Source organism: Podarcis vaucheri, assembly GCF_965113315.1.
Source record: "Podarcis vaucheri genome assembly, chromosome: 14".
In the NCBI taxonomy this organism is placed as follows: Eukaryota; Metazoa; Chordata; class Lepidosauria; order Squamata; family Lacertidae; genus Podarcis; species Podarcis vaucheri.
This window is the reverse complement of record NC_138752.1, coordinates 14,623,295-14,637,991: the sequence shown is the minus strand read 5'-3', so window position 1 is coordinate 14,637,991 and position 14,697 is coordinate 14,623,295. Positions and strand designations below refer to the sequence as shown.

The 14,697-nt window shown below is 45.9% G+C and overlaps 1 protein-coding gene across 3 annotated transcripts in view; it reads right to left on the bottom strand.

Annotated features, from left to right (window-relative positions):
- GALK2 (galactokinase 2) overlaps positions 1-12,793 on the bottom strand; it is a 72,844-nt gene extending 60,051 nt beyond the window's left edge. Inside the window, exons 1-4 of one of the 3 annotated variants that reach the window (XR_014213419.1) lie at positions 12,382-12,793; positions 9,995-10,083; positions 7,255-7,378; positions 3,012-3,102 (exon numbers count right to left, since the gene is read on the bottom strand). Coding sequence is in view for 2 of the 3 variants with exons in the window: in XM_082198646.1 (XP_082054772.1) it covers positions 3,012-3,102; positions 7,255-7,378; positions 9,995-10,083; positions 12,382-12,434 (357 nt within the window). In the remaining variant the exon portion in view is untranslated. The remainder of the gene's footprint in view (positions 1-3,011; positions 3,103-7,254; positions 7,379-9,994; positions 10,084-12,381) is intronic. The other 2 variants (XM_082198646.1, XM_082198645.1) reach the window with 2 other exon arrangements.
- Between the last annotated feature and the right edge of the window lie 1,904 nt (positions 12,794-14,697).

Here is a 14,697-nt window from a genome sequence, read left to right as displayed (position 1 = left end):
TGAGTTTGACCAAACTGCGGGAGGCAGTGGAAGACAGGAGTGCCTGGTGTGCTCTGGTCCATGGGGTCACAAAGAGTTGGACACGACTAAACAACTAAACAACAACAACAACAACAACATTCCATAGTAAGTATGTTTAGGGTTTCAGTCTAAAAGGAACAGGGGGAAAGGTCTAGTAGTGGTTATTACCATGGTAGCTAAGTGGAACCCCCATGCTCAGAGGTTTCATATGCTGAGGAAAAACAGAGATAGCGGCCATCTTCATCAACACTGTTAGCAGGCTTGGAGCCAGCAGGCAATATAATGGAGCAACTGTAAGGGCCCACTCTCACTGGGCCCACTGCCATAACTACTACCACTGCTGCGGCTTGCCCAATGCAGCAGCCAGCAAAAACATGGGAGCTGTGAGCCCACACTCACCAGGTGGTGGGGCCGGTGAATTGCACCACTTGCAATCTAGACCGGGGGCATATAAATCATGTCTAGCATAGCTTTTCAATGTTTAATGTTCTGCTATGTTTTTATATATGTTGAAAACCACCCAGAGTGGCTGGAGTAACCCAGTCAGATGGGCAAGGTACAAATGAAGAAGAAGAAGAGGAGGAGGAGGAGGAGGAGGAGGAGGAGGAGGAGGAGGAGGAGGCTGCGGCCTGGGCGATGTATCAATACATTGTCCAGGACTGGTTTGAGGGCCAGAGCCTGTTTTCCCTCCCCAGCTGAGACAGCCCCAGCGCTCCTGCCGCTCACAGGGAGCGCCAGTTTAACTGCAGGGAGCACCAGTTTCCTCGCAGTATCACAGAGCCCCCACCCCGCCGCCAGCTCACGGTGCCTCGAGGCTATATCTTGTTTCTCCCTCTGCATCGTGTTAGGGGAGAGTGCGATGGTGGTTTCACTGAGCAATATATCACTGGTGAAACTGCCGCTGCTCTTGAGTCCCTCTGCTAGCAAAGCTCGCTGGAGGAAGAAACTCTTAGCAGACACTGATAGCAGAGGGACTCGGAGTGGTGGTGGCTTCACCAGGGATATACCGCTGAGTGAAGCCGACATCACGGTCTGCCTCCTCATATATCATATAGTGATATCATATAGTGATATATCGCCCAGGCCTACCCACCAAAGGCAGCCTGTTTGTCCCCTTCAAAAACAAACAAACCCAGACCTGAATGAAATAGAATGGTGATCTGGTCTAGCAAAGTAAGATTCACATGCTCTTATAAACTTGTAAGTAAAGGTGAGGATTCCCAAGAGAAAGTTTGTGATCTCTGCAAAGTCTGATTTACTTTAAAACGTTATCCTCCCCCACACCCTGACATCATTCCACTATTAGACAGTTCTTGCTGAATTCTTGCAGCACCCACAGAAAATAGCTCTAGTTCAACACGTCCTAATCACCACCACAAATGACCCACATAAAAATTCCCTTTCTTAGACACACAAACAAACTATTAGCTGAAGCACTGTCGCTGCCAACCACTTCCACACAGAGCATCAGAAGACAAGACTGAGAGGCAGGGGAGAAATCTAAGTCATATATTTAACTAGGAACTCATCGGCAGAATTGCCTTGAAAGGGGATCACACTTGCAAAACTATCACGCAATGTTTAACATTGGGAGGGTGGGGGAGAAGAGGAGGGTGCCTGACTCCAGTTTCAGAACTGAACGTGGATTTTACCAAGCTTTGCAGCACTTCTCTTCCAAAAGGATAGTATGTTCACTTTAACATAAACACGTTTATGTCCTTGGGTTCTCTTGCAACTTCCAGCTGAATAATGTTTTGCTTAAGGGGTTTTGCTGTGTTTGCACTTACTTTCTTTTTAACGTTTTATATGCATCACCTTCTTTATAGGGAACTCGGTTCGGCATGCACAAATCTCCCCCCAAATTTTATTTCCCCCTTGGAGCCAGGAAACAATCTGGAGTTTACTGTCTCTCCGGGCCCCTATACAGGTTACCTGACAGAATGTGGTTTTGCAATAAATCACTGGCTGATTTGCAAGCCCTTGAATATAGTTGCATGCTGCTTCATTTAACTAAACGCTGTTTAACTCAAGTACAGTATATGCCATTTTCCTACTGTATTTTTATCTTACTTTTTAGACAATTATTGTCTCCCAAAGCAGAGAGACCCTAACATTAGGCTCACAACCAAAATGACAAGGCACACAAGGAACGGCGAGTAGAGGGGAAAGGTAGAGGAGGAAGATTGATTTTTCAAGGCCAGAACCAAGCGGTGAGCTATAAGCAGGCACTTCTATCCAACTGGGGATCAGGGTGAAAGTCCCTTAATGATACTTGTCTATGAGGAAATGTAACCCTCAGGCCGAAAAAGAGTTCCTGTCCCTGGTACAGGGCATATCTGCAAGTAAATGTGGTTATGAGCACCCACTCCCCAACTCTGCCCACCTGTAATTTCACTAATTTCAGTGGGTTAACCCAGGATTTCCAGTTTATAATGTTGAGTTAAAATTTGTGGAACACCCTCCCTTCTGATGTGAAGGAAATAAGCAGCTATCCAAGACATCTGAAGGCAGCCCTGTTTAGGGAACTTTTTAATATTTAATGCTGTACTGTTTTTTAACATTTGATTGGGAGCCACCCAGAGTGGCTGGGGAAACTCAGCCAGATGAGCAGGGTATAAATAAATTATTATTATTATTATTATTGTTGTTGTTGTTGTTGAAATGTTTATCATATTCCTATGTCACACTTTTATTAATCTACTCTATTCCTGGAGCTCTGAAAAAATCTTTCAAAAACTCACAGCAAGGAGAAACATTTTAATGCCTGAAAACTTGAAACAAGAGACCATAAATTTTGAAAGTGTTTTGTAGCCATGGTGCTTTATCTGTAAATAAATCTAACTATAATGCATTTTAAATGATTAAATTAATACTTTGTTATATTGTGTTATTTTTTTAAAAAAAAAACACTTTAAATGATGCACATACCCAATACATTTTTAATTTAAAAAATTAACTTACTACAATGATGCATACTGAATTTGTTTTACCTGAATTCCTTTGACTCCACACAGAAAGTAGTTGTGCCACAAAGGTTCCGTTTGATTAATTTGAATGTTGTTGGCATTTGTAGTAAAATCCCTGGAAAATATAAACATACAGGGGAAAATTAAAAGTCCATGAAACTATAAATGTAGGCTTAGTGCTTTTAAAAATATAAATGACCTGCTGCTGCCATCTGCTGGCTAAAGAGCAACACATTCTTTTCTCTTTTTTTGCCAAAGGTTTTTGCCAAGGGCCTGTCAAACATTATTTCTTCATCTCACCCCAATCTGCCTCTCAAGATGCTGGCCAGAGAGAGATCGGGAGCAGGCCACAGGTTTGTTCCAGCTCAGCTTTCTAACACCCTTCCTGCTCTTGTCACCAGGTGGAGTGGTAAAGCATGCCTAATCTGCATTCATGTTCATCCCATGGACTCCCAACTTGGGGTACCTCACACCATGTACTCTGAGAGACAGAGGGCACCTCCAGATTATCTGTTTTGTGGAATACTATTTTGTTGAAAACATATAGTTTTGCTCAACGGAACTGCCCTAGTGTGGGGATGGAGACCCTCAGGCCCAGCGGACGAATGTAGCTCTCTTGGTCGGTCGGTCGGTCGGTCTGGAGTCTCCTTGGCCAACACACCTTCCTGAGCAACACCCAGGGTGACTAGTGCCCACTAGGACTGGTAGAGCAGAGAGCAGAGAGCCTGGCCATTGCGGGAGTCAGAGCCAATGAAAGGAAGAGCCAACGAATTCTGGCTTTGACCTCCATCCTCTTTCCTACTGAGTTCTACAAGGGCAGGCATAGGCAAACTCCGGCCCTCCAGATGTTTGGGACTACAATTTCCATCCTCCCTGACCACTGGTCCTGTTAGCTAGGGATGTTGGGAATTGTAGTCCCAAACATCAGGAGGGCTGGAGTTTGCCTATGCCTGTACAGGGGCTAATGAAGAGAATGCTGGCAGGCTGTTCCAACCCCTGGAGTGGTTTTAGCTAAGGTTAAGGTAGACAGATTGGGTGGGTGGGGGGTGACTGAGAGAGAGGCAATGCCCCAGTAACAGAATATACCAGCCCTGCTTTGCATCCGCCTGTTCTCCCCTGGTTGCAGTGTGTCCTAGAACAGGCATAGGCAAACTCGGCCCTCCAGATGTTTTGGGACTACAATTCCCATCATCCCTGACCACTGGTCCTGTTAGCTAGGGAAGATGGGAGTTGTAGTCCCAAAAACATATGGAGGGCCGAGTTTGCCTATGCCTGTCCTAGAACTCTGATCATGCTTCTTGGTTGCCTGAATTGAGGGTTGAGGGGTATGCCACCAAGGGGCATGTGGCCCCTGGAAGGTTCTCCAAAAAAGGATGTGGCCCTTGTGCTGAAAAACCAATCCACTTTTTAAAAAGGATCAGGTTCTGTGGTTTGGAAAGTGTCAGTGAAATGCACTGAAAAGCATGGGACAAAGGAATGATTAATGAGAAGATGCATAACAGTGCACAAGCATATCAGGATGAATGCTCACTGTTGTATAACCTTCCCGCAAACAAATGTTCTGTAGGGACTGGACATGGTATAACTAATCTAGGTAGGAAAAAAAGAGCATCCAGGCAGACCCTAAGGTCTATTTTACAAACCCGACTTGTTTCCATGTTTTCTTAAAATTCATCAGGCAATTCAGATGAATAATACCACAAAAAGGAGAAGTTACTGTTGATAGAAATCACTCTTTGTGCTACAAGTTCTCATTGTTTGCCCTAGAAAATAAATATGCAGTCTGCTGCTTCCCCTTTTCTCTCCTCCCTCCAAATAAACAGGGATCGTGTTTCCTCTGTGCATGCCTTTCTTTTAAAAGCTCAAAAACCAAACAATAAACAAAACAGGGATAATTATATGGTATCGCTGGCTGCCCCACGGAATTAAATGTTACAAGTTGGGTGAGCAGGCCACTGAAATTATTTGCAGCCTTTTCAAACCAAAAGACTGAAAGAAATGTTGGCATCTAAACTGGCACATGATATTCAGACATCCATCCTCACAAGACGGCCAGGCAAGATGCAATATAACTGTGAGAAATGAGTACCAGTAAATGGGGAAACTCTTTGCAAAGAACAGAAAACTGACACTTTCATTCTATCCTGGAAATTATCAACACAATAATCTTATTATGGAGTTGTCTGAGGCATCTTTTCTGCAATTCAGGTGCAGAGAATTTTAAAATCCACTGTTATGAATAAAGACGCCATTCTTATTTTTAGAATAATAATTTGACTTGTACAGACAACCAAAATAGCCCAAGAGGAGATCTCACTGTGGTCCTCTGTACTGTATTATGTTGTAAGACAAGGGTCGGGAACCTCCAGCCCATGAGCCAAATTTGGCCCACGAGGCAGTTTTCCTCAAACTATATCCCCTGCCAAGCATTTAGGAACACTTCCATTTCAAGAGAAAGGTGTGCAAATTCTGTTACATACAAGGAAAACACAAGTCACTTTGAAAGAAAGTATTAGAGAGCCAGTGTGGTGTAGTGGTTAAGAGCGGTAGTCTCGTAATCTGGGGAACCGGGTTCGCGTCTCCGCTCCTCCACACGCAGCTGCTGGGTGACCTTAGGCTAGTCACACTTCTCTGAAGTCTCTCAGCCCCACTCACCTCACAGAGTGTTTGTTGTGGGGGAGGAAGGGAAAGGAGAATGTTAGCCGCTTTGAGACTCCTTCAGGTAGCGATAAAGCGGGATATCAAATCCAAACTCTTCTTCTTCTTCTTAGAGCACTACAAATAATTTGCTCATGTACGTACACACACAGAATATAGCAGATCTAGCTGAAAGGCACCCCATGGATATCTGCACTGATCATTACAATGTATCCCTAATTATTATTATTGTATAATTGTGTAATTATTGTATAATCTTTCACTGCCAGCAGCTGTGGTTAGGGTTGTGTTTAGGAGGTACAGTGGTACCTCAGGTTAAGAACTTAATTCATTCCAGAGGTCCGTTCTTAACCTGAAACTGTTCTTAACCTGAAGCACCACTTTAGCTAATGGGGCCTCCTGCCACCGCCGCGCAATTTCTGTTCTCATCCTGAAGCAAATTTCTTAACCCGAGGTACTATTTCTGGGTTAGCAGAGTCTGTAACCTGAAGTGTATGTAACCTGAAGCATCTGTAACCCGAGGTACCACTGTATACAAGACCTCCCTCTTGAATCTTCCAGTTGCTAGAAACACCAGGGTTCTCTGGCTCTCAGTTCCTGGGTCAAGTTTTATAGACTTGCAGAATTATACCTATATCACTTCCCTGTGATACTGACCTTGGCCTGGTAGATTGGTCTTTGACTGTATTATACATTTAAAGCAATATTATACTACTTTAAACAGTCATGGCTTCCCCTAAATAGAGTGTACTTTGTTAAGGGTGCCAAAAGTTGTTAGGTGACATGATCATTTAGAGTAGTATGATACTGTTTTAAATGTACAGTACAGATGTCCCTGTGTCATAGAATCATAGAGTTATGGAGTTGGAAGGGAGCATGAAGATCATTCATAGAATCATAGAATCATAGAGTTGGAAGAGACCACAAGGGCCATCGAGTCCAACCCCCTGCCAAGCAGGAAACACCATCAGAGCACTCCTGACATATGGTTGTCAAGCCTCTGCTTAAAGACCTCCAAAGTAGGAGACTCCACCACACTCCTTGGCAGCAAATTCCACTGTCGAACAGCTCTTACTGTCAGGAAGTTCTTCCTAATGTTTAGATGGAATCTTCTTTCTTGTAGTTTGGATCCATTGCTCCGTGTCCGCTTCTCTGGAGCAGCAGAAAACAACCTTTCTCCCTCCTCATTCATTCCCCTGCAATCATTTGCCCAACGTGGGGTTCAAACCCACAACCCTGAGATTAAGAGTCTCATGCGCTACCGACTGAGCTATCCACAGGGCTAGACTGATCCTCTGTTCTTGACCTTGGTTTGTTTGGACTGTGCTGCATCTGTAATCCTGTCCTCATTGGTGAGCACTTTGATGATTTCCAATCTTTTGTAACTTGGACACTTGCTCCCAGAATAGCCCTTCTACCTTGCCATGAAATATTTGCATGTCCAAATTTGCTTATTTTTTTTGTTCCTTTCCCATCCCATTTTTCTTGATACTGTGTCTATCAGAATGCAGGCTTGAAGGCATTGGGTATCTTGCTTTTTAATCAGTGCCTAGGAAACTTTAGGTATAATCGTAACAGCAACAATAATTGAAATAACGAGAACACTTACGAGTACAAAGGGTTTGTATTGGCCAGATGGATAGCTGGAGTGTTTAGAGGTTCAGCAGCTATAAGTATATCTTGCTCTATGGCCATTGGGAGCACAGCATATCCACAATAGTCTATATGTTCACCTACCAAACAAAAAAGAATATTAATGTTTTAAAATGGTCTGGAATGCATCAGCAACAGCAGAATAATCCCTTTTAAAAGAAGGATACCGTATTTTTCGCCCCATAAGACACACCGGCCCATAAGACGCACCTAGTTTTTTGGGGGGGAAATAAAGGGGAAAATTTTTTATTTCCCCCCCAGGTGCGCTGCGCTAATCCCGAAGCTTGGGGCGTGCAGAGCTCAGCACGCCCCAAGCTTCTGGGTGCCGGCAAGGTCTCCGCTAGCCGTGGGAGAGCCGGGCGCCTCTCCCAGGGCTAGCGGACAGCTGCGCTAATCCTGAAGCTTGGGGCGTGCGGAGCTCAGCGCGCCCCAAGCTTCTGGGTGCCGGCAAGCAGTCCGCTAGCCTTGGGAGAGCCGCGCGGCTCTCCCAGGGCTAGCGGACAGCTGCGCTAATCCCGAAGCTTGGGGCGTGCGGAGCTCAGCGCCCCCAAGCAGTCCGCTAGCCCTGGGAGAGCTGCGCGGCTCTCCCAGGGCTAGCGGATCGCTGCGCTACACCAGAAGCTTGGGGCGTGCGGAGCTCAGCGCGCCCCAAGCTTCTGGGTGCGCGCAAGCAGTCCGCTAGCCCTGGGAGAGCGGCGCGGCTCTCCCAGGGCTAGCGGACCGCTGCGCTAATCCAGAAGCTTGGGGCATGCGGAGCTCAGCGCGCCCCAAGCTTCTGGGTGCAGGCAAGCTCTCCGCTAGCCCTGGGAGAGCTGGGTCTCCCACAGCTAGCGGGTAGCTTCCTGAAGCCTGGAGAGCGAGAGGGGTCGGTGCGTACCGACCCCCCTCGCTCTCCAGGCTTCAGCGAAAGCCTGCATTCGCCCCATAAGACGCACACACATTTCCCCTTCATTTTTGGAGGGGAAAAAGTGCGTCTTATAGGGCGAAAAATACGGTAGTTTTTACACAAGCCAGAGAAATTCTATCAAATATACTGGGGTATATAATTTATATACTGGTCCAGTTCAGATGTAATGGGAAACAATTATTTCCTATTATGACACTAACAAACTGCACACATTGTCTCCTCACACAGCCTCCCCCTCCCCACTCCTCATGCACACAAAGAAATCAGAAATGTATGTTTCTGATGTTCAAAAAACAGTAGTTCACCGTGACATCCTAACTGAGGAAACAGTGGTTTGTTTAAACTACGATTAGTGAGAACAAGCGAAAATCAGATGAAAAAAGAAATGTTCTCAATGCATCTCAGTGGCAGAGCACATACCGTATTTTTCGCTCTATAGGACGCACCTTGTTTTAGAGGCGGAGAAGAAGAAAAAAAATCCCCCCCTCTCTGCTCAGCGCCCCTTCAGCGAAGCAGCAGGAGAAACGGAGCCCCTTCCATTTCTCCTCCCGCTTGGCTGAAGGGGCGCTGCGCAGCTCTCCCTCTCTGCTGAAGCCAGGAGAGTCTTGCTCTCCTGGCTTCAGTGAAAGTAACCTGAAGACTTTGGAGTGCAGCGGGAACTCGCGCTGCGCTCCAAAGGCTTCAGGCGGCTATCCCTGAAGCCTGGAGAGCGAGAGGGGTCGGTGCGCACCGACCCTTCTTGATCTCCAGGCTTCAGCGAAAGCAACGCAAAGCCTCCGGAGCGCGAGCTCCCTCTGCGCTTCGGAGGCTTTGCGTTGCTATCACTTAAGCCAAGGAGCCTGCATTCGCTCCATAGGATGCACACACATTTGCCCTTAATTTTTGGAGGGGGAAAAGTGCGTCCTATAGAGCGAAAAATACAGTAGTTTATCTCCATATAAAGCAGGACAGGTGACTTTGTGGCCCTTAAGATATTATTGGACTCTAGTGAGCATGGAAAATGGTCAGAGATGATGGGAATGGGAGTGCCACAGGTTCTTCAGCCCGATATAATAATGTATAACAGGTAGCAGGACTGGGAAAGACCTCGGCCTGTAATCTTTGAGAACTGAGGCCAGTACTGAAGTAGTCAATATGAGAAAGTTTCATATTTTCATATATTACAGCAAGAAGGTGTAATCCAGTGACATAGCACATGCTTTGCAATGCAGAAGGTCCCAGATTGTGCCTTTGGCTCCAAAAGGACTTGGATTAGGAGGACTGGGAAAGGTCCCAATCTGATGGGTTTGACAGCTGCTGCAAGTCAAGAGTAGACAACACTGGGCTAGTTGAGGAAAAAGGTAAACCTGTACGGATTAGTTTCAAAAACGAAGGCACAAAATTGCTGAGCATCCTGGACCTCTGGCGAGTTCCATCTTTTGATGTAACAGTGTGGAAATTGCAAAAGCAGAGGAAATAAGATGTGGAACCTGAAAGCGTGCCTCTATGCATGTGCTTCCATGTATGTACACATGCATACAGTGGTACCTTGGGTTAAGTACTTAATTCGTTCCACAGGTCCGTTCTTAACCTGAAACTGTTCTTAACCTGAAGCACCACTTTAGCTAATGGGGCCTCCCGCTGCCGCCGCGCCACCGGGGCATGATTTCTGTTCTCATCCTGAGGCAAAGTTCTTAACCTGAGGTACTATTTCTGGGTTAGCGGAGTCTGTAACCTGAAGCGTATGTAACCCGAGGTACCACTGTATTAGCCACTGAATTCATATTAACCCCAGTATGTATTCTTTTACCTATTAAGTTGACTCGCCCTGGTGCCCGAGCGTAAAACTTGGGAGTTGATTGAAATTTAGAGATGAACATCTTCTTCAGCTTCAGCAATCTGGAAAATCAGGAAGATTAATTTTGTTTCGGTTTTATCTGTTGTGTTGTTTTGATTTTAACTGCAATCTTGTGCACCGCACAGGTGTGTATTACAATGCAGTATATCAATTGAATGAATAACAAAGATGTATCACCTTTAGAGAACCAACATAAATTCAAGGAATAACACTCAACAGGTTAGTTTAACATGAAGGGGCAGCAGTTTTTGTATACTGATGAAGTTTTATCCATTTATGCAAAACAGGGTTTTCATTTCTGTTAATTATCAAGAGGGAATGTACATGTCAGAGTGGGGGGAGAGCAGCCTCTCCCCAACCTGGTCCCTCCAGATGTTTCAGAAAATTTCTCTCATCATCCCTGGCTGGAGCCAATGGGAGTTATATCCCACAACATCTGGAAGGCACCATTTCGTAGGAGACTGTAGGTAAAGGTAAAGGGACCCCTGACCATTAGGTCCAGTCATGACCGACTCTGGGGTTGCGGCGCTCATCTCGCTTTATTGGCCAAGGGAGCCGGCGTACAGCTGGTCATGTGGCCAGCATGAATAAGCTGCTTCTGGCGAACCAGAGCAGCACATGGAAATGCTGTTTACCTTCCCGCCGGAGTGGTACCTATTTATCTACTTGCACTTTGATGTGCTTTCGAACTGCTAGGTTGGCAGGAGCAGGGACTGAGCAACGGGAGCTCACCCATGGGGATTCGAACCGCTGACCTTCTAATCGGCAAATCCTATGCTCTGTGGTTTAACCCACAGCGCCACCCGCGTCCTAGGAGGCTATAGTAGAGAGCATATACTTTGCATGTTGAAGGTCATGGGTTCAACCACTGGTACGATGGAGAAGGCATCTCAGGTAACAAGTGAGGTGAAAAGATAGCCTTCTGAGGCTGTCAAGAACCATTACCAATCAGAACAGACAATAGTGACCTAGTTGGATGATTAGTTTGATGTGTGATATGGCAGCTTCTTAGGCTTCCATGATCAGATTGTCTACCCCTGCCTTATATCACTGGTCTATCTAGTTTAGCACTGTCTGCACAGACTGGCAGCAGCTCTTAAGAAATTCAGACAGCAGTGTTCTCCAGCCCTACATAGAAATGTCAGGGACTGAAGCCGAGGCCAGCATGTGTTCTTCCACTAAGCTATGGGTGTAGCCAAGGGGGAACGGGGAGCAGCTGACTCCCTAAATCAATCAAAATCAATACAAATCTGAGGTTCTTCCCCCCTAACAAATGCCTGTCTACGTCCATGCACTGAGAAATGACCTTTTTGCTATTTTTTCAGTCCAACGTACTTGTTGTGAGGAACAGGAAGGGGAAGACTCATGTAATCCGCCTTTTGCTGCATGGAAGAAAGGCAGCATGCAAACACAATAAATAAAAATAATACAGGGACATGTTGTATTGGTTGAGGGGGGGGGCGTGTTATGGGCTCCAATCCTATGCACACTTCCTGCCAATGTAGCAGTTGGAAAGCACATCAAAAGTGCAAGTAGACAAATAGGTACCGCCCAGTGGGAAGGTAAGCGGCATTTCTGTGCGCTGCTCTGGTTCACCAGAAGTGGCTTGGTCATGCTGGCCACATGACCCGGAAGCTGTACGCCGGCTCCCTCAGCTAATAAAGTGAGATGAGCGCAGCAACCCCAGAGTCGGCCACGACTGGACCTAATGGTCAGGGGTCCCTTTACCTTTTACCTATGCACACTTACCTAGGAATAAACACCATCAAACAAATGGGACTTATTTCCAAGTAAACATACACAGCACCAGTGATTTTTTTTTCTAAAAAAAATGTTTAGGGGTATTCTCATTTTCCTACTCATATTGAAATACTGCCCCTCAATGAGGCCAAACTTAGATTAGATTAGATTCACAAAATGTTTAGGGGTACGCGTACCCCTGTGTCCGTCCCCCCCAGGAAAAAAGCACTCCACAGCACTGTATAGTATATAAAAGAAGTGTGTGGGGGGTGTATGAATGAGAATGACAAGAAATAATTAATCCCCCAGGTTCATGTTAAACGTGAGTCCCAGGTCTGAAAACATCGATCTGGAACATAATCTTCAACAGTGCTGGAGGTTGGAGGTGAGGCATTCAACAGGATGGGCGTTTGGGAACACAATTTCTTAAACATCCTTTGTGTCTAAAGCAAAAACATCTTGGTTTTGTATTTTTTTAAAATTCCATCGTTATGTTCCTTGCTGTATGGAAGCTGTATGGTATGCTTATTGCTGGATAGGGTAAACAAAAAAACCGATGGAGGATCTGGAGATCGGCTGTAGGAAAGACAATCACGCACCTGGGCTCTTCTACCAGCTGGATCGAGAGGGTGGGAGGGAGATCCGCGGCCATGGTTTGCTCCTTGCGAATTGGCGCGCACCAGGGCAAAGTAAAGCGGCTGGAGGTTTTCTCTTTTCTAGCTAGCTTGCAAAGCCCTGAGGCTCAGATCCTGGAGTACGGAAGCTGCTTCCTTCCGGCATTACGGGGGCGGAGGAGGGGAGAGAGAAATCAGCTGCAAACGTCCAGCCGCTGCTGCATTTCCTCTTTGTATTCCCCGCCCAGGTCCACCGTATAGGCAGCGCTTGTGCAAACAACTCGCCTGAGCAAATAGCAACTCAGCAAGTTATGATCCTCTTGCAGCCAGATTTAGTACATTATCCTAGCTCAACCGGGCAGGGGAGGGGGAGGAGGAATCTAGTTGCTGGATCTCTGGCGCCTCCCCCATCGGGAAGACTAGTCTATAAGCACCCACGTGCGCCACTTATGGAAATAAGGACTTCCTTTAACTTGAAATAGGGTTTATTCACACGAGGGATGGCGGGAGGCAATCAGCAGTCCAATCCTGTACCTATAAGCTTACTTTTAAGTAAATGTCACTGTCTCAACGGATGATGTTATGTACTGAGTAGAATAGGATCCAAAATGAGGCAGTCTGATTGGTCCTAGAACAATAGGATCCAAAATGCAGCAGTCTGATTGGTCCTAGAACAACAGGGTCCAGAATGCAGCAGTCTGATTGGTCCTAGAACAATGCAGCAGCATGATTGGTCTGCAGGAACCACCCAATCGAGTTCCAGAGGGGAATCCACAACCTGATTGGCCTACAGGAGAATACTGGAATTAGCCAATCACGTGCAGCCCCTTGTGTAAATAAAGTTTATAAAGCAGATACTTTGGGGGAACTTTTATTCCCTCCTATGAGCTGAATAAAGAGCATAAAATCCACTCTCGACTCTGAGTATATTTCACATGATGTGTGGAATTCACTGTCACAAGATGTGGCAATAGCTTTCAACAAATGTATTCATACTTAAAATATTTAAAATCGCAGTGAATTTGTATGGTATAGTTTACCGAGATAATTTCTAGATACATATATATATTGCTTCATAATTTGTATTCGTGTCTGCATGGTCATACTTTCATTTTTTAAAGAAGTTTTAAAACTTAGAAGTTTTAATTGTATTGTTTTATTATTGATGTGTTTGTTGCTCTGAACTCCTTTAGAGGGTGGGCAGGGTATAAATTTAATAAATAAAGAAATCTAAAATCATAGCTTGTTCTACGTTTATAGTCCATATACAGTGGAAAATTATCAACTGTTTCTAATCTGCCTTCTCTAAATCTGATATGTTAATTTTAGATTACTAATGATATCTCAACATTTATGATAGCCACTAATTTAGATAAAGGTAAAGGGACCCCTGACCATTAGGTCCAGTCGTGACCGACTCTGGGGTTGCGGTGCTCATCTCGCTTTATTGGCCGAGGGAGCCGGCATACAGCTTCCGGGTCATGTGGCCAGCATGACTAAGCCGCTTCTGGTGAACCAGAGCAGTGCACAGAAACGCCGTTTACCTTCCCACCTATTTATCTACTTGCACTTTGATGTGCTTTCAAACTGCTAGGTTGGCAGGAGCAGGGACCGAACAATGGGAGCTCACCCCGTCGCGGGGATTTGAACCGCCGACCTTCTGATCAGCAAGCCCTAGGCTCTGTGGTTTAACCCACAGCACCACCCGCGTCCCTTAGCCACTAATTTAGGTAAAGGTACCCCTGCCCGTACGGGCCAGTCATGTCCGACTCTAGGGTTGTGCGCTCATCTCACTTAAGAGGCCGGGAGCCAGCGCTGTCCGAGGACACTTCCGGGACACATGGCCAGCGTAACGAAGCTGCTCTGGAGAGCCAGCACCAGCGCAGCACACGGAAACGGCGTTTACTTTCCCGCTATAAAGCGGTACCTTTTTATCTACTTGCACTTTTAGGGGTGCTTTCGAACTGCTAGGTCCCTGCTCCTGCCAACCTAGCAGTTCGAAAGCACGTCAAAGTGCAAGTAGATACAGTGGTGCCCCGCAAGATGGAAAACTCGCTAGACGAAAGAGTTTTCCGTTTTGGAGGTGCTTTGCAAAACGAATTTCCTATGGGCTTGCTTCGCAATACGACAGTGTATTGCGAGTTCCTGCTGGTTTTTTTTCCCCTTCCTCCCTTTTTCTAAGCCGCTAAGCTGCTTATCAGCTGATCCGATCAGCAGATAAGCCGCTAATAGCACTAATAGCGCTAATCCGTCAATGGGCTTGCTTCGCAAGATGAAAAAACCGCTAGATGAAGAGAATCA